The sequence below is a fragment of the Saccopteryx bilineata genome, chromosome 5 (assembly GCF_036850765.1).
Source record: "Saccopteryx bilineata isolate mSacBil1 chromosome 5, mSacBil1_pri_phased_curated, whole genome shotgun sequence".
Classification (NCBI taxonomy): domain Eukaryota; kingdom Metazoa; phylum Chordata; class Mammalia; order Chiroptera; family Emballonuridae; genus Saccopteryx; species Saccopteryx bilineata.
Window position 1 is genome coordinate 58,788,164 of NC_089494.1, and position 15,362 is coordinate 58,803,525.

General features: G+C 41.0%; 2 protein-coding genes across 2 annotated transcripts in view; both read left to right on the forward strand.

Moving 5' to 3' along the window:
• The window catches only part of LOC136306882 (uncharacterized), an 80,143-nt gene that overhangs the window by 43,637 nt on the left and 21,144 nt on the right, over positions 1-15,362 (forward strand). The gene's annotated exons all lie outside the window — the stretch shown is intronic.
• On the forward strand, positions 6,029-10,242 carry LOC136338460 (intraflagellar transport protein 70B). The gene has a single exon (XM_066280860.1). It carries the CDS (start codon positions 6,260-6,262, stop codon positions 8,255-8,257), a length of 1,998 nt encoding a protein of 665 aa, XP_066136957.1. The 5' UTR covers positions 6,029-6,259; the 3' UTR covers positions 8,258-10,242.

A 15,362-nucleotide genomic window follows, 5' to 3' on the forward strand; every position in this document is an offset into this window, starting at 1 on the left:
CATCAATGTTTTCATGGGCCACTCTCTGGTGGAAAAAAGTTGGGAGGTTTTGCAAGCCAAATAATGTATTCAGAGAATGATGACATCTTTCTTTAAGAAATATAATCTGTTTGACCACGCTGTGACGCAGTGGATAGAGCATCAGACTGGGACGCAGAGGACTCAGGTTTGAAACACTGAGGTTGCTGCCTTGAATGCAGGCTCATCTGACTTGAGCACAGGCTCACCAGCTTGAGTGTAGGGTCACTGGCTTGAGCATGGGATAATAGACATGACCCCATGGTCGCTGGCTTGAACCCAAAGGTCACTGGATTGAAGCCCAAGATCTCTGGCTTGAGCAAGGGGTAAAGGCACATATGAGAAAGCAATCAATGAATAACTTGAACAATTAAAGTGCTGCAATGAAAAATTTATGCTTCTAATCTCTCTCCCTCCCTGTTTGTCATTATCTGTCCCTCTCTCTGTCGCTGTCACACACACACAAAAAAAAGAAATATAATCTTCTGACCGTGGACTTCAAAGACCTTTCCCATATAATTTATTCATTTCATGGCCATATTACAGAAATAAAAACAAGCATACACAGGATATATCTGACCATGAAAGGTACCACTCTAGGAAGAAAAAAGTCATACTATGAATCATTTCTTACCTCTAAGAGGTAAGATAAGAGCAGTGAAAAATGCTCAAATGAAGTGATTTGGGTAACAGTCCTATTAGTGCTTTTAATAGTTTACTCCAACTGCAGGGAATGAATTTTTCAATGTCAGCACACACAATTGTGTCTTCTTTCCAAATTACTTTTTCTAAACCATAATGTTATTGTAATCTAATAAATTAGTTTTGATAAAGTTCAAAATAAAAACTATTTGATCAACCTGGCTGTTTGATGCAAAATATAGTGCATTGGACTTCTAGATAGAAACTATTTGATCAAAAGCGAGATACATCAAGAAGAAATATACTGCTCACAAAATTAGGGGAGATTTCAAAATCAATATGAAGCTATAAAATATCCCCTAATTTTGGGGAGCAGAATTAGGGGAGATTTCAAAATTCATATAAAGCTATAAAATATCCCCTAATTTTGTGAGCAGTGTATATTACTATATAAAATATTAATAGAGCTGGAACTACCAGAGAAAAAAGATTAAGCTCTCAACAAAGTTAAATTTCTCACAGTCTGAACATAAATAGTCCCAAGTGTTGATGTAGCTATAGTCTTTTCCAAAAGTCTTAAAATATTGAACACATGCTCCTATCAGTGATTACAAATTTGGCACTAATTTATTCTTTTCTCCCCAGTGTCGGGTGGGTGCGGGGAGGGGGAGACAGGAGGTAGTGGAAGGAGGGTCAGTTCTATCAGCATCAGTGGACACAGAGGGACAAATAAATCAAGTTGGACCCCAGGGGAAGCAAGGAAACTGAACCCCTCACTTGGTCCATCTTGCAGAAAATGGTGTGGAGTGAGCAAACAGAAATAACAATTTAGAAAAGGATTTTGCAGAAGGGCTTCCTTTACCAAGGTAATGTTTAACTACAGCTGCGGTTGAAATACTCATAACAAACAATGTTTACCAAAAAGAAGTGGTTAGTTTTACAAGAAAAATAAGAAACAATTTCCAATTAGTTTTAAGAGAAAATAAGTAAATCAGAAAAAGCTAAAAACTGTATGATTCCACACATAGATGGGATACAAAATTGAGACCCATGGACATAGATAAAGAGTGCAATGGTTACCTGATGCAGGGTGATGTAGAAAGGGGGAGAGACGAGGGGGTTCAGGGAAGGTTAAAAAGAGGGACAAATAGCCTGACCAGGCAGTGGCGCAGTAGATAGAGCGTCGGACTGGGATGCCGAGGACCCAGGTTCGAGACCCCGAGGTCGCCAGCTTGAGCGTGGGCTCATCTGGTTTGAGCAAAAGCTCACCAGCTTGGACCCAAGGTCGCTGGCTCCAGCAAGGGGTTAGATCTGCTGAAGGCTTGCAGTCAAGGCACATATGAGAAAGCAATCAATGAACAAATAAGGTGTCGCAATGCACAACGAAAAACTAATGATTGATGCTTCTCATATCTCTGTTCCTATCTGTCTGTCCCTGTCTATCCCTCTCTTTGACTCTCTTTCTGTCTCTGTTTAAAAAAAAAAAGAGTTGTAAAAAAAAAAAACTTAAAAAAAAAATGAGGGACAAATATAAGGTGACGGAGGATGATTTGACTTTGGGTGATGGGTATACAAGATAATTGACTGTTCAAATGATGTGGAGATGTTTACCTGAAATCTATGTACTCTTGTTGATCAATGACACCCTGTTAAATTTAATTTTCTAAATTAAAAAAAAAGAAAAAGCAAGAGAATGCCAAGTAGACTATGCATGGGATCTGGATCATCTCACATCTTAACAGGCAGAAAGATAAATGTAGTTAGAACATCATCCTTGCCTTACCAGGCGGTGTGGTGCAATAGATAGAGTGTCGGACTGGCACACAGAGGACGCAGGTACAAAACCCCAAGGTTGCTGGCTTAAGCGTGGGCTCACCAGCTCACCAGCTTGAGTGAGGGTGGTTGGCTTGAGTGTGGGAATCATAGACATGACCCTAAGGTCGCTGGCTTGAGCAAGGGATCACTTGCTCTGCTGTAGGCCTCCAGTCAAGGCACGTATGAGAAAGCAATCAGTGAACAACTAAGGTGCCACAACAAAGAATTGATGCTTCTCATCTCTCTCCCTTCCTGTCTGTCTATCTGTCTCTGTCAAAAAAAAAAAAAAATCATGTTTTTAGCTTCTATACATTTTGCCTGAAATGAATTCTTCTTTGTGGCAAGCAAGCCTCCTCTTATGCAACATAACCTACTGAGTCCAACAGCATTTTCTCAAAGCTTAATTCCTTTCAATAAGGCACCCACCACAAGCTTTCTTATTCTAGGAATGGTATGATACACTTACTTTTTTATTTTATGTTTATTTTTTATTATATTTTACTATTTTAGTATGGTTTCAGGTGTATATCATAATGGTTAGACAAGCATATGCTTTGCAAACTGCTCACCCTGATTTTTCCAGTACCCACCTGGTACCATACACGGTTATTAGAATATTATTGACTGTATTGCCTACACTATATTTTACTGTTTTGTGACTACCAATTAGTACTTCCTAATCCCCTCTCCTCTTTCACCCAGCTCCCCCAATCCCCTCCCCTCTGGTAACCACCGGTCTGAACTCTGAATCTCTAAGTCTGTTTCTGTTGCACGTTCATTTATTTTGCTCTTTAGATTCTACATGTAAGTGAAACCATATGATGATACGCTCACTTTTTGATATATGTTCCAGCTTTTCAAGATTCTGTTGGAAACATCCTTCATGACATTTTATAATACCCCCCTCATTTATTGCTTTCCAGAATTTCTATCGCTAATTTTAAAGGGCCTTCTTTTGCCATCTCCCATCCCCCCAAAAATGAATCTATTCCCCAACTGCCTATCAGAGACTAAATAAGTGTCGGTCTATCACAGCAGCAGTGACGGTCATGCCAATGTCACAGTGTGATTTGTGCGCTTATTCCACTTTGAAAATGACCCCGCCCTCCATCTGTCTAAGCAGAACGTCCTGCTTTTGTCGAGCCAGGCCTCGCAAGCAGCAGCACATGAAACAGGGGGGAAGATACGGAACAACCTCGCTCCTGCCCCTCAGCTTTCATGCTCACAGGTCCCAACACAGAGAGGAACAGAGAAATTCGGGGCAGAACAGATAGTCCAGCTATTTTTCATATATTTCCAAGAAGCCATCTGAAGGGGAATGCTTTCATGATGCAACTCAGAAACAGAGAGACAGACTAAAGATATAAAAGGCAGTAGTATCTTGTTTCCATGTTCTATCACCTTGCCTTGATTTCAGAGCAACTTACACACGGTAAACATCTTAAGAAATAAGGATTTAAAATACATAAGGATTTTAAAATATTAAGCCTTTTGGATAATTATTTCTTCCAAGAGATATGCCAATTAGGCAGGCATAAAGGATAGAATACCCTAATCTCTGATAATATAGCAGCTCTAGCCAGCATCCCTCAAGCCATGAATCTTTTTGGCTTGAGACCAGAAAAGACTGCAGCCAGAGAATGAGTTGGAAGAAGCCTCAGAGAAGGGTTATAGTGGTCTTCCTCACCTGCTTTCTCTGGGGATCTCAGGCAGTATAGGACCCCACTCAACCCCTTTGAAATTGGTATAGTTTGTCCCAAGCTTGGTATTCATACAGTAGAAGGTTCTTTGTCCAGTCCCAACCCAAACACACCTTTGCCAAACTTCTCAGCAAGGGAGAAGAATGTATAAGTATATGAAGTCAGTCTCTAGACTGTTTAGCATTCAGATGCCTTATTAAAGTCTCCTTTAAACTGTAACAGGTGACTAGGAACTATACCACCCCTCACAAATCACTTCTTAACATCTTGCTCACAGCTGCACCTCAGGCCAGGAAATTCAAATTCTTCTGCTCAAACCAAGTTGGTTGTTTGTTGTAATGGAAAAATAACAACCCAAAAAGCAAGACACGAGTATTCCCTCAAACTGGATTTTAATGTGATACACAGATTTAATTAATTCATCAGTATTCCCTAATGAATTTACGTTTTGGATATCATGGCTCAGCTGCTTCCTTTCTCTATCTGTAATATGTAGAATACAGGGGGATTATTAAAATTAGAGATAATATATGTGAATAGTCTAATAGAGTGCCATGCAATATGATTGATGTTGGCTCCAAAACATGTACACAGAAAAGATTTATGGGCAGCAATACCATTGAACAGGCAGATAAGGGATTTGCATTAAAGTCTTTAATTATATAGCCATGACATGCTTTTATTTGGACTATGTTTATTTTGGGTGGTTATGAGGCTAATGAAAATCATAGAAGGCCATGAAGACAACCCCTTCACCCAAGGCCACCAACAGAGGCATCGCATATGATAGATATCCATAAATTACAGTTAATTTTATGACAAAAAAATGAACATTTACCACCATCTCACTGGGATGAGCCAGTTTTGTCTTTTGCTATTTTTCTTCTCTAATGCTTGACTGAAAAAGTGTATTTATCTCTGACTGAAATTCTTCTGTCTCCAGTTCATTCTAAACTATGGATATATATTTTTTATTAGTGATCCAATAAAATTTTATAATTAAGTTTGCCCCATGATTAGGCATTATTAAGTTCAAACGAATTTATACAAAAATAGCCCTGAGGTAGTGACATGGAATCTAGAGCATCTATTCCAAATACACGACAAAAGAAAAAATAAAACCCAGAATGGTTTCTTGTACAGTCCAACAAATCACCACCGAGATCTTCAAACTAAGAACCTAAGAGACAACTAAAGTGTAGGTAGTTTAAAACGATTTCTTTTAACTGAAATAAAATCCTATTTCTATCTTCTCAGTGATATCCGAAAACATTAAAGCCTGACAAGTACAGGCTGTGTTATGTCTCCCTCTCTGTCACACATATACACACATTACAGGCTGGCTAATTAAGTAGGTAGGTCTGGGTTAGAAGAGCAACTGTGCATAGAACAAGGAACACGTTTTGGTCATGGGTTTCTGCTGGTTTTTAATTTTTTTCCATCCTTGGAAAAAAGGAGGTCATAGATGTCTTCTATGTTTCTCCTTTGTAGTGAAACTTGGAGAAATCAGGGAAGTCTGTAGGGCCAGATTAAACTCTGTCTTCTACGTTCTCGTTTCTTCCACTAAAACGACGGGGAACCACTCGGGAAAGGCTCAAAACACCGTGGGAAAGGCTCTAAAACGCAAGGGTGTTCAGAAAGTAAACCTTCCTCCCCCACACGGGAGACCGAGGAAACCCAACACACAGGCAGCAACCCCACCTACAACAGGAACACAAGCTAAGCCAATCCTCATTCCCAGCCGTGCAGGATCCTTCCCGCAGAGACTACGCCTCCCAGCATGCAGCGCGAAAACGTCTGGCGGCGCGACTGGACTGGTGCATGCCGGGAAGTGGAGTTTCGGTCTCTGAAATACCTAGAGGCGGTTCCTCTGCTATTAAAGACTCAGGACGCTCTGACTCTTGGATTCTCCGGAGATCAGACCAGATATGGAGACCCTCACATTAGTGATGTCTTTCTAATCCTAGTTTACTCCTTCCGTAATTTAGGGAACACGCAAAAACCGAACAAAGATTCTTTAAGGACTGCCGTTGCCGGTTGACCTGTTGCCTTGGTAACTAGGACGCACAACCACTGTGGCGGTGATGGCGGGGCTGGGCGGTACGCAGATCTCCGACGGGGAGTTCACTGCGGTCGTGTACCGGCTCATCCGCGATTCCCGCTACGCCGAGGCGGTGCAGCTGCTGAGCGGAGAAACCCAGCGGATCCCGAAGAGCCGCGCGGGCCTGTCGCTGCTGGGCTACTGCTACTACCGCCTGGAGGAGTTCACGATGGCGGCCGAGTGCTATGAGCAGCTGAGCCAGCTGCACCCAGAGCTGGAGCAGTACCGCCTGCACCAGGCCCAGGCCCTGTACAAGGCCGGCCTTTATCCCGAGGCCACGCGGGTCAGCTTCCTCCTCGTGGACAACCCCACCTACCACAGCCAGGTCCTCCGTCTGCAAGCTGCTATCAAGTACAGCGAGGGCGATCTTCCCGGGACCAGGAGTCTGCTGGAGCAGCTACTGAGCGGGGAAGGGGGAGAAGAGAGTGAGGCTGAGAACGAATCAGATGCCCAGGTCAACCTGGGTTGTATGCTGTACAAAGAAGGACAGTATGAGGCTGCGTGTTCCAAGTTCTTTGCAGCCCTGCAGATCTCAGGCTACCGGCCTGACCTTTCCTACAACCTGGCTGTGGCCTATTACAGCAGCCGGCAGTATGCCCCAGCTCTGAAGCTTGTGGCTGATATTGTTGAGCATGGCATCCGCCAGCACCCAGAGCTAGGTGTGGGCATGACAACCGAGGGCATTGATTTTCGCAGTGTTGGCAACACTTTAGTCCTTCACCAGACTGCATTGGTGGAAGCCTTCAACCTCAAGGCAGCCATAGAATACCAGCTGAGAAACTATGAGGCAGCACAGGAAGCCCTCATTGACATGCCACCTAGGGCAGAGGAAGAGTTGGATCCTGTGACCCTGCACAACCAGGCGCTAATGAACATGGCTGCCAGGCCTACGGAAGGGTTTGAAAAGCTACAGTTTCTGCTCCAACAGAACCCCTTTCCCCCAGAGACCTTTGGCAACCTGTTGCTGCTCTACTGTAAGTATGAGTATTTTTACCTGGCAGCAGACGTCCTGGCAGAAAATGCCCACTTGACTTATAAGTTCCTCACACCCTATCTCTATGACTTCTTGGATGCTGTGATCACTTGCCAGACAGCTCCTGAGGAGGCTTTCATTAAGCTTGATGGGCTTGCAGGGATGCTGACTGAGCAGCTTCGGAAACTCACTGTACAAGTACAGGAAGCAAGACACAATCTAGATGATGAAGCTGCCAAAAAGGCCGTGGATGAATATGACGAAATCCTGGAGAAGTATATTCCAGTGTTGATGGCCCAGGGAAAAATCTACTGGAATCTTGAAAATTATTCAATGGTAGAAAAGATCTTTCACAAATCTGCGGACCTCTGCAATAACCATGATGTGTGGAAGCTAAATATGGCTCATGTTCTGTTCGTGCAAGAAAACAAATACAAAGAAGCTATTGGTTTTTATGAGCCCATAGTCAGGAAGCATTATGACAACATTCTCAGTGTCAGTGCTATTGTACTGGCTAACCTCTGTGTTTCTTATATTATGACAAGTCAAAATGAAGAAGCTGAGGAATTGATGAGGAAGATCGAAAAGGAGGAAGAGCGGCTCTCCTATGATGACCCAGATAAGAAAACCTATCATCTCTGCATTGTGAATTTGGTGATAGGCACGCTTTACTGTGCCAAAGGAAATTATGACTTTGGGATTTCTCGAGTTATCAAAAGCTTGGAACCTTATAATAAAAAACTGGGAACCGATACCTGGTATTATGCAAAGCGATGCTTCTTGTCTTTATTAGAAAACATGTCAAAACAAACAGTCATGCTTCCTGACAGTGTTATTCAAGAATGCATACAGTTTCTAGAACACTGTGAAGTTTATGGCTGGAAGATACCTGCACTTATTGAACAACCACTGGAAGAAGAAAGAATGCATATTGGAAAGAATACGGTCACATATGAATCGAGGCAGTTAAAAGCATTGATTTATCAGGTTACAGGATGGAATCTGTAGTCATGCCTGATAATGGGCATTTATTGTATGGCTCTGTTACCTATATTTAGTATTGTCTTTTATCTGTATTTTTTCTTTTACTGTTACATTTGTTGAAAATTTTACCCTTTAAAAGTTAATTTTAAATAATGACACAAACACTTTGCTAGTTATGCAACCATAGAGAACGAGTGCATTTCTTTCCAGAAAATTCACTCCAAGGAGTGAGTAATCTGTCATGTCAGGGTTCAAGTTTGGCCACTTCAGGAATCTGACTTTGTCACTGCATGTGGGAGTGGGATGGAATCTAAATCCCAGAGGACTTTCCCTCACCTAAAATTGGGGAAAGAATCTCCTGGCCATTAATTGTTTTCCATGGGATGTTTTTGGCAATAAATGACAGATTGGCTGAATCAATACTGTTAAATAAGATGCATTTTTATCCCATATAACAAGTCAATCAGAAGGCAGGCACTTTCGGAGTCACACAATTCAGTGGCTGCACAGCCTCAGGGCTTCTGTTAGCTTCTGCTTTCTCTATTCTCCCCTTAAGATATCCTCTTTTTTTCTTTCTTTCTTTCTGTGAATTGTCCATTCATACCTTTTAACCATTATCTTCTTGGGTTGTTGGTCATTTTCTTATCAATTTCTAATAACTATTTATCCATTAAAAGGTTAACTTTTGGGGTATAGCAAGTTTCAGTTTTGCCAAGATTGTCATTTGCCATTTTATTTTGTTTGGGTATTTTTAATCACTCACATTTTAGTGAAATGCTTAAATTCAATCCATCACTTTCTTTGATGGTTTCTGGATTAAAAACCGTCTGCCCCCAAACCAAAGTTACCAAACAATTATCTCATGGTTTGTTTTAGTGCTTGATGCTTTCCTTTTGTTTTTTTGTTTGTTTGTTTAACATTTAAATGTTTAAGTCATTTGTGATTCTCTTGGTGTCCCAATCTAAGGTATGGCTGAAGTTACATTTTTTCCTTCAAAGCCCCCTTCTACTGACTGGATAGTTCATAGGTACCACCACACTCCCATTTGAGATGTTTACTAACCTTTAACATTATCCGGATTCCCTATAACAATCTGAGGGGCTAAAAAGAATTGTACTTATCAACTGCTTTCAAAGCACTATTAGAATTCATCAAAGCTACATCTTATGCTTTAGAAGAGGAGCTGGCAAACACGGCCCACAGGCAGATTGGGGCCACCACCTGTCCTAACTGAAGTTTTACTGGAACAAAACCACACCCCCTCACCTATGTATTTTCTATGGCTGCTTTTGTACTACGAAGGCAGAATTAAATATGGTAGTTTCCCCCCCCCTTTATCCACAGGGGATGCATTCCAAGTCCCCCCTCCCCAGATTTACCTATAATAAAATTTAACTAATGAAATTGGCACAGTAAGAGGTTAATAATAATAATTAATAATTAAATAAAACAATTATACTATTAAAAAAAGTTAACTTAGTTGTAGCTTTCTTTTGAGAAATCTCACAAAATATAATAAAAGAAACTTGAGCTCTAGAGGGATATGAAAAAATTGAAAAGTGAATGAAAAAGTTGTGTTTAATAGTATGATATTTGTAGACCTCTGTTCCCTCTCCTTTGTATATTTGTGCTTTCCTGGATCCCGAGAGCACCCTGCATGACAAGATTACATCATCCAGGGACTAGGCACTATCAGGTCCAGGACCCAGTTAGTGTGTAGGACATCTGGACATTAATAATCATTTCAACAATATTGTGCTCTGCTCCATCATTAACCTCTGAAAGTACATTAGTTTATAATGCATATATTTAACATAGATTTTAGTATGTCTTGACAGATATATGGGTATAATGTTTTATCTACAAAAATTCCTATGTTCTCAGTGGAATTTTATTGTTAATGTTTCCTGTTTGTTTTTTATGTGCAAAACTCAGGAGAAAAATCTTGTGCCATAACAAAATTGTAGTGCTATATTGTGTGTGGAGACAATAAATGCTTGAAAAATTTTCATGGTTTTCTTTTGCTTCATTTGTTAATAATTTGAATTTACGAACATAGATATGCCGTTTTCATAATTGAGTTTTAGCAGTGATTAATATCAGCTGTAGGTTCAGTTCTTAATTCTTACCCTGTATTTCTATTCAGGACACATTAATGCTGGAGTTTGCTTCTATGTTGTAGCCTCTTGGAAATCGGGAAAAAATGTATTCCAATGATCCCATCAACCTCTCCTATTCATACAACAGGCGGAAGGGTCTGTCGATGGATTCTGAAATCATTTCTGGTAGTGTCATATTCAAAGCCTCTCAACAGTATTCTGTTGGAGTTCTCACTATGAACCCCACTTGTTCTGCTCGGGCATTTAATTTTTTACAGGCAACAAGAGCTTTACTATTTGTTTCATCTGTACCTTAACTCTTTGCTCTTTAAAACTGTACCTGTCACCCCAGCTCAACCTGGCTTAGAAAAAAATCAAAAGTATTAGGTTGAATCATATAAAATTTCTGATTTCAAAGGTTTTTAAAGGTTTCTTACTATGATTTTTTTTTCCTTTTGAGGAAACAGCTACATAAGTACTGAGATGAAGTATGCTCAGAATAATTCACCTGTAGCATGACATCTTTATGTGCTGAAATTCTATCATCTGTTCAAGAATTTTGTTCATTGCAAATGCTAATGCATGGTCTCCAATTTATGTTGCTTTTAATCTGTATTATCCAAGTTACTCCTGTTTATCTAATTGATGATCATCTCATATTGTGAGGACAGTCTAAAGGGATCTTTGAATATGAGTTTATATGCTGTATATTGAAAGACACATTCTATTTATTTAAGAAGTACAGGAGGCCCTGGCTGGTGACTCAGTGGATAGAGCACTGGCCTGGTGTATGAACATCCCAGGTTCAATTCTGGTCAGGGCACACAGAAGAAGTGATTCTGCTTCTCTCCCCCACTCCCTCTCCCCCTTTTCTACCTCTTCTCCTCCTGCAGCCAGTGGCTAGGTTCGAGTATGGCCCCAGTGCTAAGGATAGCTCGGTTTGTCCAAGCATGTCAGCTCCAGGTGCTAAAAACAGCTCAGATGGGGTTGCTGGGTGGATCCCAGTCAGGCACATGCAGGAGTCTGCCTCACTATCTCCCCTCCACTCACCTTAAAAAAACCAACAAAGAAGTAAAACAGGAAACATACATAGTCCTTGGTCAGGTGATTCCTTTCTAATCCTAGCCAGTTCTAATACAGATTCACTTAGGGAACATGTAAAGAAAAAATATTTTGCCAATCTTCTTTTCAGGTTGGCTTTTTGTGTCAGTAAATAGGACGAATGAGCATCTTGGCTATTATGTGTGAAGTTGCTGGGCCGGCCTGTCGCTGCTGGGCTACTGCTACTACCGCCTGGAGGAGTTCACGATGGCGGCCGAGTGCTATGAGCAGCTGAGCCAGCTGCACCCAGAGCTGGAGCAGTACCGCCTGCACCAGGCCCAGGCCCTGTACAAGGCCGGCCTTTATCCGGAGGCCACGCGGGGTCAGCTTCCTCCTCGTGGACAGCCCCACCTACCACAGCCAGGTCCTCCGTCTGCAGGCTGCTATCAAGTACAGCGAGGGCGATCTTCCTGGGACCAGGAGTCTGCTGGAGCAGCTACTGAGCGGGGAAGGGGGAAAGACATTATGATAATGGTTTTTGGCTTTGTTACCTATATTTCACACCCTTTTAAAATCTATATTTAGGCTCTGGCCGGTTGGCTCAGCGGTAGAGCGTCGGCCTGGCGTGGCAGAGTCTCCGGTTCGATTCCCGGCCAGAGTACACAGGAGACGCACCCATCTACTTCTCCACCCCTCCCCCTCTCCTTCCTCTCTGTCTCTCTCTTCCCCTCCCGCAGCCGAGGCTCCATTGGAGCAAAGATGGCCCGGGCGCTAGGGATGGCTCTGTGGCCTCTGCCTCAGGTGCTAGAGTGGCTCTGGATGCAACAGAGCGATGCCCCAGAGGGGCAGAACATCACCCCCTGGTGAGCATTCCGGGTGGATCCCAGTCGGGCGCATGCGGGAGTCTGTCCGACTGCCTCCCCATTTCCAGCTTCGGAAAAATGAAAAAAAAAAATCTATATTTATCCTTGGCAGCTTTACATCTGTTATAAATTGAACTTTGTGCAATAGTAATAACAAATACTCGATCTGAAGAAGTTTGTCATTTAAGAAGAGTAGGGAGCACGTACTATGAACTAAATCAGTTTGCCTTCCCTCTGCAAGTATCAGTCACCATGTCTTGTCCTCATGCAACAACTGCTAGATTGACATATTTATATAAGCAAGTAACCTTAATAGCAATATATATCTACTTTAGTCTTTCAAAATAGGGTGTGAAGGAGCCAGTGAACTTTCAGAGTGACTGTGTTTGTGTTCCTCTGATTGCTAGGCCATGCTGGCCCATTTCTCAGTCAACAAAGACAGGTTCATTGTGCCATTTCAAGATGGACTGTGCTTCCAATAAGACCAAATCTGACCTTAGTTATACGCTTCCACTCCATTTTTCCCCTTTACCAAAAACCCTGGCCCAAGCTCTTTGAGAAGTACAGGTATTAAATGGATGATAATTCTTTTCTTGGTTCTATCCAGGTTATGAGGTTTAATCTATGACTTAATTTTTTGGATGATTGGTTGATCTTAACTTTTATAATCAACATTTCCCTTCATTTTCCATATTTGATATAACAGGATTGACTGTGTCTCCTGTGAATAATGACAAATATCAAGTGTGGAAACTTTCTAATATGTTCAGTGTAGGTGAAAAATAAACACTAAACTGACAATGGAAAGACTACAGTATGGGTTCCAGACATTCCACAGTCAAATTTTAGGTCTTAAGATACTATTTACCTTTGAGGTCTCACAGTCATTTGAATTATTAGATACTCTTAACAGTTACTCCTGGACATAACATCTTATTCTGCATAAGCCATGTAGAAAAAAGTTGCCCTCTTGTATTTATTTATTTTTTTGTTATGTGTGAGGTGGGCAGAGAGAACTACTTCATGAGCCATTCCTGCCCCGGCCCCCGCCAGGGCCAGAATCTATCTGGCAAGCCACTACCAAGTGATGCTCCGCCCATCTGAGGTTACTGCTCCATTGCTCCACAACGGAGCTATTTTAGTGACTGAGGCGAGGCCGTGGAGCCATCTTCAGCACGCAGGGTCAACTTGCTCGAAACAGTAGGACCATGGCTGTGGCAGGGCGGAATGGACGGAGATAGAAAGAGAGAAAGGGGGATAGAAAAGCAGATGGTCGCTTCCCCTGTGTGCCCTCTACCACTAAGCCAACTGCCAGGGCTAGAAGTTGCGTTTTTTCATGACCTGGATATATAAACAAGTCATCAGGAAATAAAATATATAATTGTATTTCAAATAAATGTTTTCCTGGTATTTTGGCTTACAGTAAATGTTAACTTCTAAGGTAAATGTTTGTTTTTATCTTATTGTTGGTTGCTATAACATATTGATTATTACTAGGAAGTTTGGATTTTTGCATTTTTTTAATACTTGGAGGTTTTGCTTACAATTCAGCCTATGAATATACATAATATAATAAGGTGGTCCTGGTTCTCTGCTGTGGTGTGCATAAGCTTAAATTTTTGTAAATATTTAGAAATTATTTAATTTTCTTAACTTTTCCTTTTAGTTTATATACTAATGTATATAAGGTGGAGATATTTGCTTTTAATTCTTTCAAAAACTGATATACAAAAATGATATGTATCCAGGCTCTCATAATATGCATTTTAAATTACTTATTCTTGAAATAATTAGACCCTTTCCTGCCCCTGAGGTGATGACCTCCAGCTGCCAGTCTGCCTGAAATCTGGAAACAGAGGAACCAGTGAGGTAGAGATGAAACAGAGAGTTGGCTGGGATTTACTCCACAACCCACCTTGGATCCCCTTCAGTTCTAAATCTCAGTAGTTAATCAAATGTCTGCTCCAGTAACGGAACAGAAGTAATGAATAAGAAGAGTGGGAGTAACAGATGTCCCAGCTACTTCTGTAACTAACTCATCACATCAAATTATCAGTCCTTATACCCTTGTTTTCTCTCATACAAGGAGAGGAGGTCATGCAGACTTTCCAAAAGGACAAAGCCACAAGGAACAAGAAGACAGTTCCTAGTTTATAAAGCTTTCTCTCTGTTTCCTTTTTCTGACTTCAAAGGATCTAGTTAAGAGATAGTAGTGTTTACTGCAGCAGAATGTATCACAAGATAAGACAGGAAAAATCTACCTGCCTTACCACCCCCTTTACTTTCCCATTTAGATTTTTTTTTCACTTTCTCCCTTTTGTCAATTATAGGAACACTTCTCTGACAGCTGGCAGTTGAAACCACAAGCAGGTATAAAAACTGTATATAAACCTTTTAGCAATAAGTGTCTGGTAAGATAGCACTCTGACTATGAAAGTAACTTTAGAAACCACTTAACTGCATTTTTGCAAATCAAGATAACAGTTATTAATTCCAGAAAAATTTTAAAGTACTCACGAGAAGCACTGGAGTTATATAATTTGTAGAATACAACTAGCTTTGTTTGTATATTTGTAACTTTTTTTTTTTAACTCTTTGACCTCAGTAGAAAAACAGTGACTAAAATTTTAAAGATGTACAATATTTTTATTATTTAAGATGTCCTGGCCTAATATCCAAAATTTACAAAGAACTCATAAAACTCAACAACAAACAAACAAGCAATCCAATAAAAAAATGGGAAGAGGACATGAACAGACACTTCTCCCAGGAAGAGATACAAATGGCCAACAGATATATGAAAAGATGCTCAGCTTCATTAGTTATTAGAGAAATGCAAATCAAAACTACAATGAGATACCACCTCACCCCTGTTAGATTAGCTATTATCAACAAGACGGGTAATAGCAAATGTTGGAGAGGCTGTGAAGAAAAAGGAACCCTCATTCACTGTTGGTGGGACTGTAAAGTAGTACAACCATTATGGAGGAAAGTATGGTGGTTCCTCAAAAAACTGCAAATAGAACTACCTTATGACCCAGCAATCCCTCTACTGGGTATATACCCCAAAACCTCAGAAACATTGATACGTGAAGACACATGTAGCCCCATGTTCATTGCAGCACT

Excerpts from the sequence above, each read along its gene's own strand:
- LOC136338460 (XM_066280860.1), top strand. The coding sequence starts at position 6,260 with ATGGCGGGGCTGGGCGGTACGCAGATCTCCGACGGGGAGTTCACTGCG.